General features: G+C 45.8%; 1 protein-coding gene and 1 non-coding gene across 2 annotated transcripts; both read right to left on the bottom strand.

The window, feature by feature from the left end:
• Positions 1–16,766: 16,766 nt before the first annotated feature.
• On the bottom strand, positions 16,767–20,940 carry LOC135373934 (uncharacterized). Its single transcript, XM_064606976.1, has 2 exons — positions 18,622–20,940; positions 16,767–17,192 (listed from the first exon to the last, which is right to left on the bottom strand). The coding sequence occupies exons 1-2, from the start codon at positions 20,938–20,940 to the stop codon at positions 16,767–16,769; spliced, it is 2,745 nt and encodes a 914-aa protein (XP_064463046.1).
• A 1,052-nt stretch (positions 20,941–21,992) lies between these two features.
• Trnas-gga (transfer RNA serine (anticodon GGA)) lies at positions 21,993–22,063 on the bottom strand. The gene has a single exon. It is a non-coding gene; the product is annotated as a tRNA-Ser (tRNA).
• Between the last annotated feature and the right edge of the window lie 286 nt (positions 22,064–22,349).

Here is a 22,349-nt window from a genome sequence, read left to right as displayed (position 1 = left end):
ATGGCTTCTCCTGGGGGCGAACGGAGATTGTGCAGTGAAGAATGATGCTTGACCACTCCGCCGACCCCGTCGCAGGCATTCTTCCCGTGGCCAGGCGCACTGAACAGCCATTTGATGACATGGGGGCTTCTCTGCAGCTCGTGAAACTGGTATCCATTTTTAAAGTGTGCTGCAGCCCCATCTGACACATACGTACATACACCGTACAAAGGTCCGACTTCATCCATGTGTTCATCAATAGTTCTGATGGCCAGAAGCGTTAGCGCCGTGTCATGACGCATGTCGTCCGACACAACGGCGTAGCATCGGGAACCGGACAAATGGTTCACCACGCAAGTGAATACTGTTATTTGGTCTTTCTTCCAATGGTAACCCTGTATAACAGAAGGAAGAACGACCGTCCAATTTTCCGCATAGTCAAAGTGGGGGACAGCCCTTTTAGTATCTGAGAATGTCTTCTCACTATACGTATCGCATTCCGTTGAATGTTGCGCACGTAGTCATGAGTTACGTAGCGGGCTAGCCACTTTCTCAGAAGATGAATGAATAAATTGATCAATGTTGAGGACTAACTTCTGAAGTGTGCTTGATTCCCACATGACGACCTCGACCTCCCCGGCATCGGCGCACATCTCCAAAGATTCCGCCGTCAATGCACTCTCACCTGAACACGATGTGCACCTACCCAGTTTGCACTCTCATGTTTGCGTTGGGCACAAGCACAATGATTTGAGGTCCTCAAGCGTAAAACACTTGTCCGAGACAAGATTCAGTGCATTCAGACATAAATCGTAGTTGGCACAGCAAGTGCAAACGTACTCTTCCATATAGGGGCTCATAAAGACATGTGACAGGCGAAGGGAATAGAACTTTGTCAGGGTCATTTTGACTTCGGGATGCGCCTCCCGAAACTTGTGGTATGTCTCCGGATTTGTTCGCGACCTATAGTGCTTTGCCACTAGGTTGCCGGCACCTCCTTCCCGAATTTTCACATCTCGAGACCTTGGGCTCTGAATTGTACAGTCTAATTCGTCGTTTAGGTAATACTCGAGGGTAGTTCCATTGTGTCAAAGAAAGCGTTATTCAACTACAAAAAACATGAGTGTAGTCAATTTCGGTAGTCAAGTCCTCAAACAAAGGGCGAGGACGCTCACGCTGTTACTAGGAGACAAACAGCTACTCTCAATGACGTCACCTATACTTCGAAAATCCCAATCTGTGGAATTTTGCGGCACCTTTGGAAAACTCGTGCAAGGGCGCGTTTTTCAGTGACGGATTTTTATATTCTGAATCTTCGCGGGACATTGATTTGTGATTTTGAATAAATAAGTTTAACGCACCATGTTTCAGTCTTCTGTGCGTAGGCGGTGCTGACTGTGGGTACATTCCCCCTGTCGTTCACATTAAGACCACCTTCATGACATGAAACATATTGTCGTCATCATTTCACCAAATTTTTAGTTGTTTCTTTACATCTTCATTTTGGCTTCTCATGACACACACTGGAATACTCTGGTGTCAGTGGGTCACTTTCTTAGAGGCGTCGGTTAACGTCTCAACTCTTGATTGTATCGTGATATGATTACCCTTTCCTTGCATATAGACTTTTACGCCACTTTACTAGGAAGCGGAGTTAAAATGGTCGTTTACATAATTAACAGCTTCACGGTATCAATAGTTCAGCAGTTGATAATACACCATTACAATGTGATATCACCGTCGTGGACATTTATTTCAGTTTTAAACAGTGGGGTTGGACTCGCTCAAAAAAAGCGTGACCACAAGGCAGCTGCCATCCATTGGTCATGGAAGACGTTGCCTTCTGTTGACTTCTTCATTCCGCTAAACTTGACGTGTTCGTTTTCCTGAATTTATCACTCGCTATCTAAATTCAGAGCACTATGTGGGTATCTCATATGTCTTTGTTAAACAAATAGGCAGTGAATATTTTCCCACTACATTACTCGCTTGTGTGCTGTCGTTCGTTCGTCACGTTACTATCACGAAACTCGACAGACCAGAGCATGGAATGACGGGTGGTTTCATTTTTGCCATTTCCGGTTCCCGTTGGCTCGCAGAGCAGCATGGAGGTGTCGGCTTACTGTGTGTTCATCTTTGGATTAGTGTTGTCTTCGGAAATACATGCCAACATTTGTTACGATGGATAACGATTTTTTGATTTCGCTCACAAAGCATACAAACGCCACTTAAACACGTCATAGGCGGTAAACATCTTCATGTGTCATGTGTGTTAGTCGAAAGCAAAGGGATGGCGGTGTCGCATGTAATCTCACAGATAAAATATGATTCACGTTTGATATGACAACGTTTACCTTGCGATTCGGGTAGCACTACTGAATTCTGCACGTATTCCGAAGGTTCGTACATACTCAACGCAATTACACGGCTTGCCTCGCTTCTTACGCTGGACGTTGTTCCCTCCATCGGCTTGTTTCCCCGTTTGTTATCCTACGTGACTACACAGGGTTGGCAACAAACGGAGCAGCTCCGCAGTAGTTGGGGGCAGAAATTCGTCCACTAACACTGTCCATGACCAACGGATGGCTGCGCCCGGAAGGTCACGCTCGGGGCTAGGAGAATACCATTGACGGCGCGCCAAGTACGTTGTCTAGAGTCTTCCTATATTAGCTCTATGGTTTTAAAACTGAATCGTCGTCGTCGTCATCGCTGCGTCATCGCCGCTAAGCGTCGGGAGTGGCGAACACTATCCTTCTTAAAGCTTATGTGACACCGGCAAATTTGGATAACTGCCAGTGATTATATGGAGCCGTGGTCAGTCTGTAACTCCATCCTTGCAGCGATATTCGCAGTAACTTGGTAAACCCCCTTCCCATCCTACAGTTGGCAATACAACCCCCTATCCCGGGTCAAAATGATGGCGACATTGACTCATTGGCTGTTGACCCAGAGGAAACAGTGTAATGGTAATTTTTGTGAGGCATTATTTGAAATAATGGCGCTTTCTGTGGCTACGCACAATTGTTTACTCGCGGATTTACTCGCTGCAGAAAGCAATTTTCTGCATTACACTGGGATTCTAGTTTCGCTTTCTGTGGCTACGCTGAATTGTAGGGGGTTTACTCGCTGTACAAAGCAATTTTCTGCATTACACTGGGCTTCTAGTTTCGCTTTCTGTGGCTACGCTGAATTGTAGGGGGTTTACTCGCTGTACAAAGCAATTTTCTGCATTACAGTGGGCTTCTAGCATTGCTATTCTTTTGTTGCAGGAAACTCATTTTCTTTCAGCAAAAGCTGTCAAGAATTTTGAGGCGAACCGTCATGTTATGGTCTTTTTAGTCATGGCTCACCTCGTCGGTCAGGAGTTGGCATTATAATTTTTCCATCTTGTCGCGGCGTGGTAAAGTGGTTTGATCGCGATTGGGATGGTCGCGTTATTTCGGTTGAGTTGGACCTAGCGGGCACACTTCTCAGAATTGTGAACTTGAATGCTCCGGTCCGCCGGGGTGTCCGTACGGAATTTTCATTTTCATGCGATTATTTCATGGTGGGTAACTCAAACCTTGTGGTTGCGGGGGACCTTAACTGCACTATTGACGGTCATGGGAGTGGAAGCAGGCCTGTAAACCAGGGCCTGTTGCAATTAGTTGGCGGCCTAGAACTTATAGGTGCATTTTCTCACATATCTCCTGGAGTTTACCAATACACGTGGTGCAAGGCGCAGGGTGCACATAGCCGACTTGACCGGTTGTACATTTCTTCTTGTTTGAGTAGCCATGTTTTGAAATGTGATGTGCTTCCCTCTGGAGATATTTCTGACCATGAGGGTGTGCGTTTCTTGCTCACTGGGTTGCGAGGTTCTCGCTCCGGATCAGGCTGTTGGAAGCTACTGCGAGACACAGAAATTCGTAACGACGTCAAAGCGCTCCTTGTTGATCGCTGTGGTGACATCTTAGTCTCACCGGAATGGTGGGAAGAGACCAAATTTGGAGCCGTGAATCTTTTTCGTCAGTGGAGAGCTAGGCGTGCAAGGGAGAGCCGGGAGGAATTTGTGCACCTCCGGCAAGTTCTATCTATTTTGTGCCATCCTGGGTCGCGAGGCCCAGGCAATGATCAAGCCATACAGGGCGTGCTAGGGAGGGCTAGCATCTCTGAGATTACGTTTCTGGGACCAGTTTGCGGCAGCACATTCTGTCGAGCGCTGGTCACGAGCAGCATATTGCTCTCGCCTTTTGATTGGCCATTACCTCCGTCGGCCCCCCAGTGTCATCGAGCAACTTGTTGGAACCGATGGTGTCAGTTAGACCGATAAGGTGAGATTTTGGCGAAGATAAAATTTTCCAAAATTGTTTTGGTTTATTTGTCAACAGAGACGGGAGGTCGATGGTAAAGAACTTATGTTTCACTTCCTTGATCGAGCGCCTGTGTTCCCGTTCACAGTAGTGAAACTTAGCCCTTGATACGTCGTCGCCAAGACGCTTTGCCTTCCTGAATAAACGCGTTTTCTTGGTTAGCAAGATTTTGAGACACTTCGTGAACCAAGGATTGTGATCATAAGATTTCACTAATATCTTTGGAACATGGTACCCGGTAAGGTAGTTTATGTTGCCACGAAAGAGGGACCAGTTACCCTGAATGGAACGAAGCGAGGTGCCAGGAAAGGAATTTTCACACGGAGCTTCAAGACCCTCGTTGATGGCTTGGAAGATAGCTCGAGCGTAGTCGTATATGGTTTTATCGTTGAATTTACGAACACTTGGACGAGTGGAAGAGATATCGAAAAAAATGGCCTTGTGGTCACTAAGACCATCAGTGACATGCAAAGAAGTGATGTGCTCAGGATGGGAGGTTAAAATCCAGTCAAGGGTTTGCTGTGTGGCATGAGTTATTCGGGTAGGATGTGGAACGACCTGCGATAGATTAAATGTAAAGCATAAATCCACAAACAGTGTCTCTTGTGAACTCCGGGAGGGATTGCAGTGGAGCAGGTCCCAATTTATTGACCGTATATGTATCAGGGTATATTGAAGGTATATATTACTGTATATGTATCAGAGCAGAGTTGAAGCTTCTTGAGTGCGCACAGACGGTGATCTCAGTTGTCTCGCGACGTAACAGACGGAGAAAGACACCGGCTGTCGCCATCCCGAAAGCTATGCCCATTTTTGTTGATGCACCCACGAATCCACAGGAGGACTGCCGAAGCTCTCCCACTCGTATTAAGTACCTGTAGCTTGAACTACAAACAGTTTGGTGCACACTCCACAAAACGAGAACAGCTGATTGCTGATTTCATGAACGCGGCCATGCGAACCGAGAAGGACATTTCAACAGAGGAGCAATTTTAGGTGAACGTGGCGCTAGTCGTCAGTGCAACAATTTCCGGAGTGAACCGACCTCAAACAGCTCAGATAACGCTTTTTCATTCTTTTTCTTTTTAGTATTATTTATTATTATTTCTGATTAATTTCCAATTCTAATTCCAATTCTAGCTCAAACGCTCAGCGCGCTGACACTTGTGCAACGTAGAGTAAATAAATATCTCGTTTTTCTAAGGAGAAGAATACTTGAAGTATATTGAATTGAATTGAATTGAATTTATTCAAGAGATGGGAATGTAACTTACACTGGCTATGTACAAGGGATGGCCTAAAAGCAACAAGACTGCTGCTTGACGAGGGCACACCCCCAAGAGGATACTCGGCACAACGGCAGTAAAGTACATACAAGCAATACACACGTGACGACAATACACAATATGATATGATTCGTGCAATGTAACTTTGAGCAAAAAATATTAATTGAAAAAAAAAGAAACCCAAGAATATACAACATGAACAACAAGTGAGTCAAAGTACAAATGGAAACCATAGACTCTAAGCAGGTGAAGTCAGGTGACAAACATAGAATCGCAGATCTTTCAATGAGAAGCTCTGTATGTCTAGCCCATGCAGTGTATATTTGTTAAGAAGCGACGAGATATGATACGATACAGTTTGGTCACCATAGGTTGTACGCGATCGAGGCACTTGCCAAAGCTGGGCCTGTCGAGTTTTTTGGGTAAGATTTTGTTTTAGTTTGAACAGTGATAAGATTAACTGGTTATCATGTCTAACTGCAGTGAGGTAGGCTTTGATAAGATGATAGTCATAGTAATGGTCTATTTTAATGATATGGAGGCTACGGAAGATGTCAGCAGTATGCGAAAGAGCTGGTACACAAGCAATATACCGTATTGCACGTTTTTGCTGTAGGAGAAGAGTAGTTAGGTTTTGTTGTGTTGTCGTGCCCCATACGAGATGACAATAGTTGAAGTGAGACATGATTAGGGAATTAAATATCAATAACTTAACAGACTTAGGTAATAAGTATCTGTGCCTACTCAAGATTCCCATCGCTTTGCTTATCTTTCCCTTTAGATAGCTTACATGGGCATCCCAGGAGAGGTGTTCGGAGAAAAACACTCCCAGTATCTTTACAGTTTTGACTATTTCAATAGCCTCATCTCCCAGGGAAATGTTAAGCGAGTGGTGTTCTGGCTTATTTCTCGGCCTGTAAAGTATCGCCTTTGTTTTAGCCGCATTTATGATTAAACGATTTTTTGCGCACCAAGTGCCGATATCTGCCAGGGCTCTGTTCGCCTTCCTAATAAGGTCGTCAATTACATTTCCCGAGAAAAATAAGGTAGTGTCATCGGCGTAGATGAAAAATTGCCCGAGTTCAGTGACTGTGGTAATGTCATTTACATACGTGTTAAATAAAAGCGGCCCTAAGCTACTACCCTGGGGTACACCCGCGATTAGCTGTAACATGTCAGAATGACAGTTATTATTATACACATATTCGTATCTGTTTTCCAGGTAGGACCTCAGAAGAGACAGTGCCACCCCACGTATGCCGCAATGTTCGAGTTTTTCTAACAGTATGCCATGGTCTAGAAGGTCAAAGGCCTTTGTAAAATCAATGTAGATACCTAATGTATAGAACTTATTTTCAAGATTTTGAATGATTAATTCTTTTTGATATAAAAGTGCAGCCTCGGTTGAGTATTTCTTACGAAAACCGAACTGTGAATCTGAAATGACATTATGTATGGAGAAGAACTTCGTTATTCGAGAATGAATTATTTTTTCTAGCACTTTGGAGAAAACAGGCAATATTGATATTGGCCTAAAGTTCCCAAGCTCATCATGTTGTTTACCCGATTTCCGTAAAATGATGACTTTGGATATTTTCATTTTTTGCTGGTAGATACCAGTTGAGAGGGAGAGGTTGTATATGTGGGTTAGCACAGGAGCAAGGATGTCAATAACAAATTTAACAGGACCAATTTGGAAGGATTCGTAATCAGATGCCTTACTGTTTTTACTATTCATGAATAGTGTAAAGACCTCACTTTCAGTCGTTGGCTCAAGGAAGACGGAGTCCATATTCCTCGGGGTAGTTCTGTAATAGTTTGTGCCAGAAAGAGATGGGGCGGAATATTGCCTGGAAACATTTACAAAGTGTTGATTGAATTATGTGCATAGGCTCTCACCAGTTAAGGTTACGCCACCAACGCTTACGTGAGTAACCTCACGGCGATCTATTTTTGTGATGTTTCTTATCGCTTTCCATGTAGCTGCTGAGTCATGTGCATTTGCAAATAAGTTCCTGAAATAGATCGCCTTTGCACGTTTGACGCATGCTGCGACGCGATTACGAAAGCTCTTAAAAGTTTTAAAGACATTGCTGTCCCTAGAACTAAGAAAGTCATGATAGAGTTTATTTTTTTCTCCAATAAGTTTCAGTAATGCTGGGGTCACCCAGGGTTTGCGTACGCGGCGGTTTATTTTTTTAGCCCTAACTGGAAAGTTAGCATCATAAATACGTTTAAACAGGCAGAGGAATTCGTCATAGGCTTCGTTCACACATTGTTTCGTGGTGACGAAAGACCAGTCGACGCTCTGGATATCATTTCGAAATTTCCCAAGCGATTCGGCAGTAATTAATTGTGAAGTGTAGTAAACAGGCATCTCCCTGCGTCTGTACGCGGGCGCAACAAATGCATAAATCGGAAGATGGTCACTAATGTCGCATGAGAGGGCACCAGCAACTATATCAGATTCGTTCTTGTTAGTAATGAAGACATCAATCAGTGTGGATGTACAAACAGTGATTCTTGTCGGAACTCTTATCACATTCACAAACCCGGAGGCGTCAAGGAGCAAACATAGTTCAATAGCCTCAGTGGAATTACTGAGTAGGTCTATGTTTATGTCTCCACTCATGTAGAGCGTGTACCTGTTTTCAGATGCAAAATCAAGTAACTTATCTATCAGGTTAAGAAAGATGGGAATATTTCCTGAAGGAGGACGGTATACGACAACAAAAATGCGAGAGTCATTTTTTACACATAACATTTCTACGTCTTGTGAAATAAAAGAGAACTCATCTATTTGTTCATAAAGAAGACTTCCCGCCATCTGCAAAGCTAAGCCACCTCCTTTTCTATTGCTCCTACTCAGACAAATATTCTGATATCCTGGTATACAACAAATACATGATCATCATCAAACCACGTTTCAGAGAACATGATTACATCGAAGGAAAATTTCATGGATTGGAACAATGCTATAAGATCATCGGATTTATTGTACGCTGCACGAACATTTAGGTGAAAGAACGTGAGAGCATTACGTGGCTTAGTCAGTGTTTCAGGCGTATCATACATAAGTCAAAAACGTCAACATCAGAAAGTATGGCTCGTGCATGTGCATCTATCCAGATACCTTGATAACATCGTCGGGTTGGCAGACATATACAGAAGGTTCACCCTCTGACTTACGAACATAGACTTTGCCATTTTTAACCCATGCGAATGCCAGTTTGGACTCCTTCTTTTTTGAAATTGCGACGCCAAGAGTACGCTTAAGTGTAGGGCATAGGTGCTCGTTCACAAAAACTGGGGTTTTTGTTGTTAAGCCAAGGTCTAAGGTAGATAGACGTTTCCCTTTGCATTTATCTAATTTTTCTAATATTTTTTTTCTATCTAATATTAATTTATCTAATTTGCAAATCTACACCATATGGCAAAATGTGCACAAAATAACAGAAGCACAGAGCATTGTCGATGCTTTGACATTCCTTTAATACAAAAGTGCGGTTGTAATCAAAGTAGAAGTAGTCATCACCAGGGTGTGTACATACTGAACAAGGTTTTCATTGCTGGAAGCTGATACTGTTGTGCCGTGCCTGTTTTGCAAGATAAAATATCACAGACTTATAAAATGAGCTAATGGACTTGTGCCTTCTTATTCCCCCATAGCATTCGTTACAGTGCCAAAAACTGTGGGCAGACATAGCACTACACAGTGTGCAAATATCATATAATGTGATATTCAAGTGCAAATATGTTCACTTCCACCTTCTTTGTACGAGAGATATGTGGACAGTTCCAGATGTACATGAGGACAGCTATAGCAGCATGCATTGGACATTACGGTCCTGGGCCCCACCTGTGTTTGCTGGAATTTGTACATTATCCCTTCGTGCGTATTCAGTACATGGACTGTCATACTGGTTATTTTGCACATTATTCTGTCATGGGTATTTATTATGAAAGATGGAAGTCACTGAAAAGTCACTGTGTTCTAGCCTCAGAACATCAATTGTCTCATGTGGGTATTTATACTGTTTACAACAGCATGGCGAATTTACCTGTGATAAAAGAAAGCAAGCCCCCACCTGGTCTCCTGTGTCCTTTGTTGCACGCCACGTATGTCGCTAGTGTTGATTCTTCTCTGTTTACAAATTGTTTGAGTTTTTGCTCTTGGATTTGCTTTCAACAGCGGTTCTGACATTCCGCGGCTCGACATCGCGATGGAACGCACGCGCGGAGCGAGCGCCCGCCCCGCGCTATACGTAATGGTGACGTACCAGGTGACGTCATTGTGACGGAATTTGTAGTTTGCCCCTCAACGGATGGATGGCGCTGACGGTCTTTATCATGGCCGCCCTTGAAGACGTGGTGGCCAATGCAAGCTTCGCTACCATCTATATTTACCTTGAAGAGAATTGGCAACGTCAAATCTCTGCTGACAACAGTAGCGTGATGTAGTACCGGGATTGGCTTCCTTCACATTTATCCTGCCCAAGGCACCCTGCAATCGTAGATGACGATTATTATACAACGTCGTGAACAACGGTTCTGTTCTGGCAACTTATCCGAGGCTCAGAGAGACAATCCCGCGCGGGTAGCATTTGCGTGCAGTTTTATTAATCTATTCCCAAATAAATCATTAAAAAATATTGGAGATACTCCATCTCCTTCCGCATTTGGTTCAACGTTTCTATTTAGATATTTGTTAGGAACTGGCAGCGACAGTGTCTCACATGTTTCTCACCACTGATCACCTCGTCTTCTGTGTCTACCTCCCGATTTTCCAGATCTTCCAACCGATCTTGCGGCGTTTCTCATTCCCGCGGGGTGGTGCGAAAACTCGTGTTGCTTTAAAACTAACTAAAGAACGAATGATAAAATGTTTAATACCGATGACGCTAGTGCTGCAACACCCTTGATCTGGACGGGAGTAGGGCTACAACGATTCTTAACAATTTCACGATTAAAATAGTTATGCGCTATGAAAATAACCGTAAGGGAGACAGATGTGGGACTTTTAGAAGAGAAAAAAGGATTACAATTCGGTCCTCTGCCTGTCTCTCGGATGGAACGGATGTGATAACTCTGTCCCCACTTCACCAGCTCATGTTGCTCAGTGGTTAGCGTGCTGGCTATGTCATGTCGACACTGGGAGGTACATGGGTTCGAATCCCGGTGCCGGCTGTGCTGTCTGGTGTTTTTCCTGGGTTTTCCTCAGACGCTCTCAGACATATGTCGGCACAGTTCCCTTAGAAGTCGGCCCAGGACGCACATTCCCCAGGGCGTCAGTCGTGACGTTGCCCACATACGTGAGGCTGACAACGGCAAGCCCTTTCACCATCACCACCACCACCTGTCCCCTCTTTGTTTACGAGTATCAGTGACGCTGACAACCAGAAGGGCGCTGGTTGTTGTTGTTCCTGTTTGCCTTTTTCTGTCTTTGGCAAAACCTGCCTTGGCCTTGAGATCAAGAGTATCACTGGCATGATTCTTAATAATTGAACCATGTAATTAATAAATGTAATTAATTCAAAAAGTACCCACTAGGGGGAAAGATTCGTGACTCAGAGGGGAAAGCAGCATTATTATTTAGGTCTCTGCATGGCTGTCGGATGGAACGTATGTCTCGTCCTGTTCTCGTGACTGTTGCTATGGTGGAATGATTTGTTGTGTGCTTATCCCTTTTTGGTTCTTAGCTATTTATGGTGTCCCTTGTTTGCATATGTTACTGTTGCTTTCACCGCAGTTTGCATCCTGTGTCCCGATTATGAGTGTTTTTCCCCTTGTTACAGACCGATGGTTCAGCGATGGTCAGCAGCCGTTCCAGACAGCATTCTTCAGGATGCCGTTGATGATCTTCAAATCCACCGCTTAAGTAAAAGACGTATATATTATTCCGAAAGCATGTCACTGGCAGTCTTCGAAGAAACTGCTAGCATATACAGGAATCCCGTTAAGCAAGTCAAACAGGCATTTTACTGAATGAATTGGTAACGCTGTGAACAAAAAGGATGGTCAGCCAATATCTCTCACTGATGATAATAGCAAGGTTCTGCCCCACTTTCCAGCTGTCGATGTCCTTAATGACTTCTTTGCAAGTATATTCTCATCTGTAGATAACAGTGTCCTCAGTACACCACGAGCGGTAAATTTTACACCCATGGACTCCATCGCTCTAGAACCGCTTGGCGTAGGCTTGGCGTAGCCAAAGTGATACACACACTAAAAGTATCATCCCGTGCCGCCGTTCACAACTTTTTGAGAAGCACTAAAATGTATTCATCACTAATACTAATCAAATTATTTGAGCAATATTTGGAGGCTGCGAGTTACCTGATGCATCGAAAATTCATCCCATTTCATCCCAAGATCATCCCATTTCACAAATTTTTCTATGAAGTAAAAATCAAACGATAAACTACAGGGCGATATCACTTACCAGTATTCCGTGCAAAATGCTCGCGCATATCATTTACTCACATCTTATAAACGAACCCGTTCTTTTCATCTTTCCAGCGCGGTTTTCATATACAATATTCATACGAGACACAGCTGGTATCTTGCTGGTGTTCACACATTCACAGCTGGTGTTCATGACATTCACCAGTTACTTGACAAGGACATTAAGGTTGACTGCATATTCCTGGATTTTCGCAAGGCTGTCAATGATGTTTCGCACAGTCACCTTATACGCTAGTTATCTTTCCTTAACCTTGACCCTAACACTTTGTCCTGAATTCAGTCTTTCTTTCAGTTCGTTTCCACGCTATCTTTCGTATTTTCTGGCGTGCCACAAGGTTCAGTCCACGTTCAGTCTTTGCCTTTCCTTATATACAAGGTGTTTCACCAAACGTGATAGAAAATTATAATTGGCAACATACATGCCGGAGGATTTTTCGAACATTTTCGTTCTGGACAATTTCTAACTTCTGTAATTTTTTTCAATTTAACTTTGAAAATTGCCAAGCGAACCTCACTATTTTTCCAGAAATATGATGTCCTCCACGGATAACCGCAGATCCAACAAACAATATGCACAGTATCACAATAGCCGAAAAAATGAGCAAAAATGACACGTTTGCCCCGCCTGCTTGATTTTCGCAGAGAAGGCGCGCGCAATCTGAGTCTTGACGAGAATGCGACCCCGCCCTAATTTGTCTTGGCTTCTTTGCGATGAGGTGGTTTTGACTTTTTGTGACGAGTCTGTTGTCACTAGCATCAAGGTCAAAGCGGCACAAGGTAAAACAAGAGGCGGGAACACTTCCCCCTCTCCCTGCAAATACCGTGCTCTTTTCGTTGCGACAATCAAGCAGGCGGGGCTAAAGCTGAATTTTTTCAGTTGGGTGTGTGGTCATCTGTGGAGGACATCATATTTCCGTAAAAAAGTGGGGTTCGCTAGGAAATTTTCAAATGCTGTGTACTTGCCGAAAGTCCTGCGATCCTCCGGCGGGTACGTAGCCAGTCACAATTTTTTATCACCATAGGTGAAACACCCTGTATATTCACGACTTACCTGACGGCATTTCCTGTATTTTATAGTTGATTGACTAATAACCAGTCCCCTTTCCTTCAACCCGACCGCAACTCATTACAAACATAGTGCTCGACGTGGCCAGTGGAACTGACATGTAAACATTGAAGATTTTCTCGTTCACGTAGTGCGTCGCCCCACCCGATGTAGACTATTAACAATGATGCCCTTGTGTCTGTTTTCAAGTACCTTGGTGTTCATATACCATCCAACCTGTCATGGAAAACACACATCACTCAGATATGTAATGCCGCTACATTTTATCCTTGGCTTTCATCCTTTCATTCCTCCACTCCATCTCGCCTTTAGCAGACGCTGCTTCTATCGGGCACCATCAAGTCTTACGTTACATCTATACAGGGCACTTATTCCCTCCAAACTGGAATATGCAGAGTCCATCTGGGAATCCTGCAGGGATAGCCTTATCAAAGTATTTGAATATGTCGAGAACCGCGCGGCACGTTTTACTAGTGTCGCCCACTTCCTAAAAATACGGGTTCAATTTACTAACACAAAGTCTTTTTCCGATTCTTTCTCCATTCATACAGCATGGGATGGGACAGCACCCCATTCATACAGCAGTGATCTTCCCCGTAACGTCGTCACCATCCGGGACATCTCCACTTTTAAGGACGCGCTGGTTGATTTAACTCTTTCGACTTCACGTGCGGCATAGGTTTCTTGTTTTCTATTACATTTCTTACACATTACTGTATTACTTATGTGTTTCAAATTGACTCAAGATATTTTTACTAGTGTCTTGCTTATGTATGATGCCTTCTTTCCTCTGGTGGCATATTAAATAAATAAATAATATAACAGAGCTCCCGCCGTAACTGAACCAACGACCTAGAAGCCAACATTTGTTGACAGTGCGAGGGAAAGCCGAGAATTCGTCCTTTGAAAATATATTGAATGCCAAAATTGTTCTACCCTCAGACCTGCCACATTCTTCCGGGTTTTTTTGTTTTTTCTCGGGACCTAAGGCAACTCGAGAAAAAATACTTTCTCTTGTGGAAGCAGGAGGCAACAGGCTTGAGTAGGAAGAGTTTTTACTGATGGAACCAAAACTGAACCGGCGGTCAGCACGGAGCTCGCAGAGCTTGTACCGCGCTTCTTCCTTCTTGTCGCTACAGGGCTCCCTCCTCCAGAAAAAATGTAGTAAGCGGAGACGTGACAAAAGAATTGGCTGTTCCGGGCGCTGCCTCAATGGAAGCAGGCTTCAAACAGTCGATCGAGACGGTTTCGCGTCTGCTGTTGCAATCGACGACAAAATGCTTAGGTGCACGTTCAAGGACGCTGTACGGACCGGTGTATAGTGGCTGGAGGGACGTGCGTAATGCATCCATGCGGAAGAAAACCTTCGCAGCGGAACTTAGGTGAGGCGAAACGAATGTCGTTGCCGGCTGTTGAGCTCAAGTTGCGACCTGGCGGATATGTGAGAAATGACTCCGGAGGCGGTGCAAAAAGGCCGAGGGATCTGTGGAGATCGTTGAGTCATTGTCGAAGAACTGGCCGGGAAGTCGCTGCGCAGTGCTGTAAACGAGCACCCAATATCCTCTTTCCACGACGACCGCAGCCCGAGGAGTATGAGCGGGAGGATTCCTGCCAGTGCGAAGGGTCTTCGTACGCCATAATGGCAGCCTTGAGTGAACGATGAAATCTCCACAAGGCCGTTGGCTGCAGGATGGTATGCAGTTGTACGGCAGCGATTGGTTCCGAGGAGCTGAGTGAGTGACGAAAAGGGTCGAGATTCGAACTGCTTCCCGAGGTCAGTGACTATCTGGGAAGGAACGCCGAAACGGGCAACCCATGTGGAAAGAAAGGTTCGCGTCACGGTTTCGGCGGTAGAGTCGGGCATGGGTGAAGCCTCAGGTCACCGAGTATATTGTCACGAAGCGAAATGGGCCGGCGAGTCGTCGAATAAACAGCAAACGGTTTATTAGGCTACTTGGTACCAAAAGCCCAAGAGTGATAGCTCTCTGAACACAACTGAGTCCAAAGCATCAATGCTCCAGCCTGGAGCGCACAAGCATTTAAGAAACTGCACGTGCGTTTGCCAGGGAGCAGGCGATGTGTCTGGAATTTTCTTGCTTCTTCAACACGCGCCGGGATGAGATGTACCGTTTCGTGGCTGCCCTGGAAGTTTCTCGAAGATGATTCGTAGCATTGCCCCCTCCGTAGATGTGGCATCGTCTGGATGCCGTTCCTTGTTTGTTTGTTTTCGTCATGTTGTCTCCTTCCGACCTGTCTAGAGCGCTACCCGCTGTAGTGCGGCTTGAGTCGAACGACGTGAACTATTTCAGTCCTCGGGGGTCGTCGGAAGGGAGTGCTGCCGTCGGGTACCACTTCGCAATCCAGGTCCAATCCGTAATGTAATGCGTCGAAGTACTTTGTAGGGACCGAAGTAGCGCTTGAGTAGCTTCTCGCTAAGGCCTCGTCGTCGAATCGGCGTCCAAACCCATACCAAGTCGCCTGGACTGAAGCGTACATCTCGTCGGCGCAAATTGTATCTTCTTTCATCGACGCGTTGATGTTGACCAATGCGTAGTCTGGCCAGCTGGCGGGGTTCTTCTGCTCGCTGTGTGAAATCCAAAGCGTCGTTTTCCTCATCACTGGGTTCGTGGGGCAGCATCGCGTCCAGCATAGTCGATGCGTCATGGCCGTGTGGAAGCCGGAACGGTGTGAAACCCGTTGTTTCCTGGACAGCCGTGTTATAGGCGAGCGTGACGTAAGGCAGTACTTCGTCCCATGTCTTGTGCTCGACGTCGACGTACATTGAAATCATATCGGCAACCGTTTTGTTGAGGTGTTCGGGGAGCCCGTTCGTCTGCGGATGGTATTTATTGTGTTAGCCTCTTGTAAATGCCGTTCCCCCTATCGGTGATTAGGGCCGTCGGAGTTACGTGCCGTAGTACGCTGTTCTCGATAAAGAGCTTCGCCACTTCAGTTGCTGTGCCCTGTGAAAGTGCCTTAGTCTCGGCATAGCGTGTCAGGTAGTCGGTGGCGACGACTATCCAACGATTTCCGGAAGACGAACGTGGGAAGGGCCCGAGTAGATCCATCCGAATCTGCTCGAACGGCGCCGACGGCGGTGCGATTGGCTGAAGGTACCCAGAAGGTCGTACCGGCGGCGTTTTTCGTCGTTGGCATTCCCGGCACGTCCTTACGTATTGGTGGACGGTCTTCGCCAGGTTTGGCCAGTAGTACTTTTCCCTTATGCCGGCCAGTGTCCGGCTGTAGCCCAAATGACCTGATGACGGTTCGTCGTGGCAGGATTCAAGAATCTCGATGCGCATGTCCCCAGGCACAACGAGAAGCCACGTAGCGCCTTGTGGTGCGTGGTTTTCTTTGTAGAGGACTACATTACGTAGGGAAAAACTTGGGAGTGATCTTCTGAAGATGGGAGGAACATTGTCGGCGCGGCCCTGCAGATAGTCGACGAGTGTCTTCAACTCGGGGTCGTTGTACTGCTTGATAGACATGGTGGTCGTGTTCATTAGACCGAGGAAGGCGTCGTCGTCCTCGAGACCGATTTCCTGTCGCTGGAGTGGTGTTCGGGACATGCAGTCGGCGTCGTTGTGTTTTCTTCCTGACTTGTAAGTGATGGTTACGTCATCTTCCTGTAATCGGAGGCTCCATCTCGCTAGGCGTCCTGAGGGGTCCCGTAAACCAGCCAGCCAGCCAGCACAGAGAATGGTGGTCTGTTACCACCTTGAACGGTCGTCCGTACAGGTAGGGACGCAACTTTGGGATGGCCCATATGAGTGCAAGGTACTCTTTTTCGGCCGTCGAATAGTTCCTCTCTGCCTTGGTTAGCGTTCTGCTCGCGTAAGCGATGACACGTTCAACGCCGTCGTGCAGTTGAACGAGCACCGCTCCTAGACCATCGTTGCTGGCGTCTGTGTGTATTTCTGTTCCGGCGTTTGGAACGAAGTGGGCAAGCACGGGTGCGGTCTGTAGACGCGTCTTCAGTTCATCCAACGACTGTTGCTGGGCTTCACTCCAGATAAACGTGGATCCGTCCTTCGTGAGGGCATTCTGGGGTGACGCAATTCTTGTGAAGTTCCGAATGAATCGTCGGTAGTATAGGCGCAAAGGCCAAGGAAGCTTCGAACGTCTTTCACGTTAGAAGCAACTGGGTAATTTGCGACAGCCGTCTTCTCGGGGTCGGGGCGTACGCCGTCGCTGCTCACGAGATGGCCGAGAAATCTGAGTTCCTCGTGCTATCCCAAATCCTCGTTCGAGGAGAAGTTGTCTGTTGCCTTCAGCAAACAAACAGCCAGTTGGTGCTCTGTCGCACGTAGCGGTCACAAAGACTGACGACAAGGGAGGCAGGTTGACGTGCTGACTCGCCACGGCGGCTACGTCCGTGTTTGCGCGCTTCTCCGGGGTTATTCCTGCCCACCACACTCTGAGAAAAAAAGGAGTTGAAAGGGAGTTCAAGCCAAAGTTACACCCCCTGGACGGTCTTGGCTCGCCTCCAAGTCGCCGCGCCGCTGCATTTTTTCTGTTTACATTAATTTATTTATTCTTTACTCTCGTTACTTAGGTATTACTCCCCACGGGAGTATTATAGAGATGCGTTTGGAAAAGTGAGAGAGAGGAAAAACGCGGAGCGTGTACTTTAACCCGCGTAAAACGTAACGAAAGGTTTGTGGTTATTCTTACTTTTGGAAACAGAGTGCTTAGAAAGAGACTGATAAAAGAAAAGTGGAGCCTATCTTTTGGATACTTGTGTTACAAAAGGTTACAAACGCTGTACGTTTTATGTATCCATGTCTGCAAATGAAGTAGCAGGAAAGCCACTCGTGTTGCACTTGCTGCACAAGTTTGTTCAGTGACCAATAGCTCTTTTCTGCACATTTGAAAGTCACCTGTACGTGTTTTAAGTCTCAGCACACAGCGAAGCCTGTGAAACAGAAAGGTGTTTTCATTGAAGATCACAGTCTGCAGTCAAGTTTGCAGCCTGTGAATTATCCTGCTGGCACGACATTATGCTCGATATGCATGCAACTTATGATGCAATGTGTTTACCTATGAGCACAGAGATAACTGAATCAACGCAAATGTAAAGGGAAACCATGAAATGCAATAATGCAAGGTTCATACAAAGAAAGTGTAAGTGCTGAGTATGAAATTTTTATACTCATCATGGTGATGCGTGCAATCAGTGGCAGGGAGCAAACCTTTGCTGGTAGGCAAAACTTTGCTGGTAGACAAAACAGTGAACAGCATTACAAGGAATTAAGTAACAAGCAAATAATAACACGCTTAAATGTGCAGCAAAAATAACAATTATTATGTCCGACCCTTTCAGCCAAGTTATGGTATGAGATAGGCTTACAAGAATAAATTAATATGTGTCACAACAGCAGCTACATTAGAACAAGAATACAGCCTGCGCGACAGTGTATTATACATTTGGAGTACCCTAATCCTGCTCGTACATTTCGAAGTGTGGAACTACCTCACTGATGCTACTATACTTGTACAAGTCCATAGCACTGTACTCTGGATGCTGTCCTGGGGGTAGAAGGCTGTACACACTTGAGCGTTGCACCTCATAACTGTGCCTATGTTCATTGAACTGGAGCGTGTCGAACAACTGAACAAGAATCAGAAGTGTTCCGCTGTGAACTAACATCAGAAACACTTGCGCAAAGACGGGAGCCTCTTCTTCCCAACCAACACAGTACATATCACCAACTCTGTACGCACTAGCGTCAAGGCTTGCTGATTGCACACTCTCAAAGCTTGCGCCTTGAACGAGAGTATCTGGGAGGATTGACCTCGCCGCCTGTGGGAGTTCTGATGACAGCATACATTTCTGAGTGCCGGTCACAAGTGGTTTTGCAAAAGTTGGTGCAGAGAATTCATAGCACTGGAGTAGTTGTCCTCTGTTCGACATTGTTTTGCAAATGTTGACAAATGATTTAGACTTTGTAGCAATGTTTTTGAAGTATGAATGCTTAGATTCAAATCTCATGCTCCAAAACATTCGTGGTGGACCATACATGCGCATAAACCGAGGATAATGCACACGGAAGTGCATCTTCGGAATCAGCTTCTTGTCCGGGAAGACCTCCATAAACTTTTTCAGGAAGGCTTCAATCTCAACTTCGAGGTATGTAGTGCTGTCTTTCGGAACTTTGCCCGCCAGGATAATATCAACGATATGCCGGTACTGCAAATACACTGCCCAGGCTGGGTTCCCTTCAGGCACCAGATGACCAATCATCTGCGGCAGCAAGCGATACAAACACCAATTCTGACTTGCCGTACCTCGGAGGCTACCGGTTGGAGTCAAAAAAGATGCAGGCAGCGGAGCAGGCTTTGATTTCGAGTCATGAAAGCCATACTTAAATGTGCTTACAATACTGAGGCTGGTGGCAGTGATTACTTCTGAGACCGCAAGTGACTTCAGCACATGCTTGAGGAGAAACGCAATGCCGCCCTCTAGGATGTCATGCATCGCATCCGGTAACAGCTGTTGTGTGACATCGAAGCCTGGAATTTGTAGCAGCGGTGACCTCGCAGTCACGCCACAAATCTTTGACTTTGTGCTGTCAGCCTCAACAGCAGCAACATGCTCTTCATGTGCAGGTGCTGTACGTACATTGCAGTCACGTTCGCTCGTGACCTCATTTATTCGTTTGGAATCAGTCAAGCAAAACCTGCAGAAAAGTCCACTTCCGAACGAGCTGCTGAAGCCACCAATACGATTAAGTGAGAGGTTGTCACCAACGATGCCCAAAAGGAAAATTTTCAGCCGTTTTGTTGCCCCATCACAAACAACTTCAATCCCACTTTCATGCAGCTTCATAATGTCTTTGATAAGTGGGTCAAGTACCTTTTCGATCCCGAATGTTTTAACATGCGCGTACTTGACTAGCATAACCAGGTGGATGGCACTGAGCCTTGATCGATACTTTGGGTGCAAGTTGAGTACTGAGAAATACGCAGCAAGAATCTTATGTACACCGGTGGCTGATCCAAGGGGACTGACAAGTTCCAGCTCATCTGTGTACAAAACAATGATGATTGTATCCACATCAGAACTGTGTAAGATTGCTTTCTCCCTCACATAGTCACCATCGATGACATCGGTGAGGACATCATGGCTTCTAGGCTCGTGACATGTGCCCAGCACATTATCAACTGCATCATCAGAAGTAAGCATACTTTTCTGAACATTGCCAATGGGTACATAGTACAAAGTGTGACGTTGGGGGACTCCACTGATACGGAGCTCTTGAGGCTCTGTGTACGGCAGTGATTCCTTCACATATTTTGTGTACATGTGATTGCTCTTGATTGGTGACCACAACATATCCAAGAAGTCGGTTGAGAGGAGGGTCACAAGCTGATCATACACATCTCGTTGAATGTCTTCCGCTGCAAGATGTCTTAAACGACGTTGGACAAAACCAAGAAAGAGTTGCAGAAAGATCCGGAAGTCATCGAATAGGTTCATCATTACGGTGCGTGGCATCCTGTGTACCTCCGTTGCCTTCATGTACAGCATAGCGATGTGCTTACGCATCTGTCTCAAAAACGAGCTGGAGTCGGAAAAGTTATCTTCAGTTGGATCCTGTGAACGATGTTCCTCTGATGTTGATTCCGCACTGAACGAGGACGAATGTGGCGGTGCACCGCTCGTTTGCGCTTCTTCACCAACTTCCATGCTGTAATCAAAGTTAGCTCTCACGTCATCATCCACACCACCATGCTCATGTCCTTCGTGAACATCAATATCCATGCGATGGTCGCGTTTGACATGCGTCATCAAGGTCCTGTACTTTTGAAACATTCGTGAGCAGCCCTGAAGGCCGCAAGTAACGTGGAAACCAGGTTCATGTGAATGGACTACACCAATATGACGCAAGACATCTTTATAGTCCGGAGCAAAGAACGGACACTTAGAACAATAGAAGACAGGCATCCTTGTCGAAGCATGCAAAAAGTAACACGGTTACGACGGCTTTCCACGAAAGAACAGGATAAACAGGGGCTTTCGGCTTCGGCCAGCGCCCGATGCTGGCTTCAAGTACGGCTTGAAGGCCAATACCAACGTACAAGACGAATAATGTATTCATAAACTTAATGTATGATTGCTGTAAGGAAACAAATACCGGATAGGAGGAAGTAACAAATTTTTGGTGAAAATGTTTGCGGTACTTTTAAGACAGACGATTATTCTTCATCCCATCCAGTCGCATCCAAGTCAAGCCAAACTGCCCAAGCAGCCAGCTATTCGGTCGTCGCCAGGTCGTCGCCCTCGCTTTCTTTTCATCGGCGTCTCAACAGCGTTCTTGACATTGCGTCCGCGTCTCGCGTTCTGTTTTTCGGGTGTCTGTTTGTTCTTGGTGGTGGCAGGTGGCAGTTCGCAATCCGTTGCAATCGGGACAATGAACACAGCGGAATGCCTCGTAACTTTCAAGAACCGTAAAAAGGTAATCTGCATTTCCGGCGATCTTGGCATTAACGATGTCAGGGCTGCGTTTCTGATGTCTGAACTCGGCCGAAGCGTGGACGCCTGTTCCTCGATCATTATACAGGTATGAAAAATTGTTCCATACATCAGAGTGTGTTTGAAGATTGTCATGTGTCGCGAACGCGCGATATTCAGCACGTTCGGCGTCATTACTTAACATTGTGATCGTCTCCTTAAAGCGGTACAACAAGATGTTTGAAGATTTTGTGGATATGGAGGACGGCGACCACGTTGAAAACTTTGACAAGCTCATCATTCAACTTAAAGAGGATGAAAATGGTGCCTCCGAACCGGTTCATGTTGTAATGTGAGTAATCGAAATGCAACAACTCAGGGAAAAGAGGCGCTGACGCCAGGAATCGAACCTGGGTCTTCTGATTTCCGGTCAGATATGCTACCACTACACCACACCAGCACGCCGTTTCCCATGAGCCATTGAGTGCCGCAAGACAAGAGTGAGTGCCGCAAGACAAGAGTGAGTGCCGCAAGACAATCAGAAGACCCAGGTTCGATTCCTGGCGTCAGCGCCTCTTTTCCCTGAGTTGTTGCATTTCGATGATTCCGGGCGTATGAGGCTTACATGTTTGTGTCGTCCCTAAGTGTGGTCTGCCTCGACCAAATCTCGTTGTCAACCGTAATGTGAGTAGTTTCATATCGCCAATTATGACAGATTGGTGACCTGCACAAGGGTGGCTCCATGG

The sequence above is a fragment of the Ornithodoros turicata genome, unplaced genomic scaffold (assembly GCF_037126465.1).
Source record: "Ornithodoros turicata isolate Travis unplaced genomic scaffold, ASM3712646v1 Chromosome36, whole genome shotgun sequence".
Lineage (NCBI taxonomy): Eukaryota > Metazoa > Arthropoda > Arachnida > Ixodida > Argasidae > Ornithodoros > Ornithodoros turicata.
Note: the sequence above shows the minus strand (reverse complement) of the source record. Positions and strands in the feature narration are given on the sequence as shown.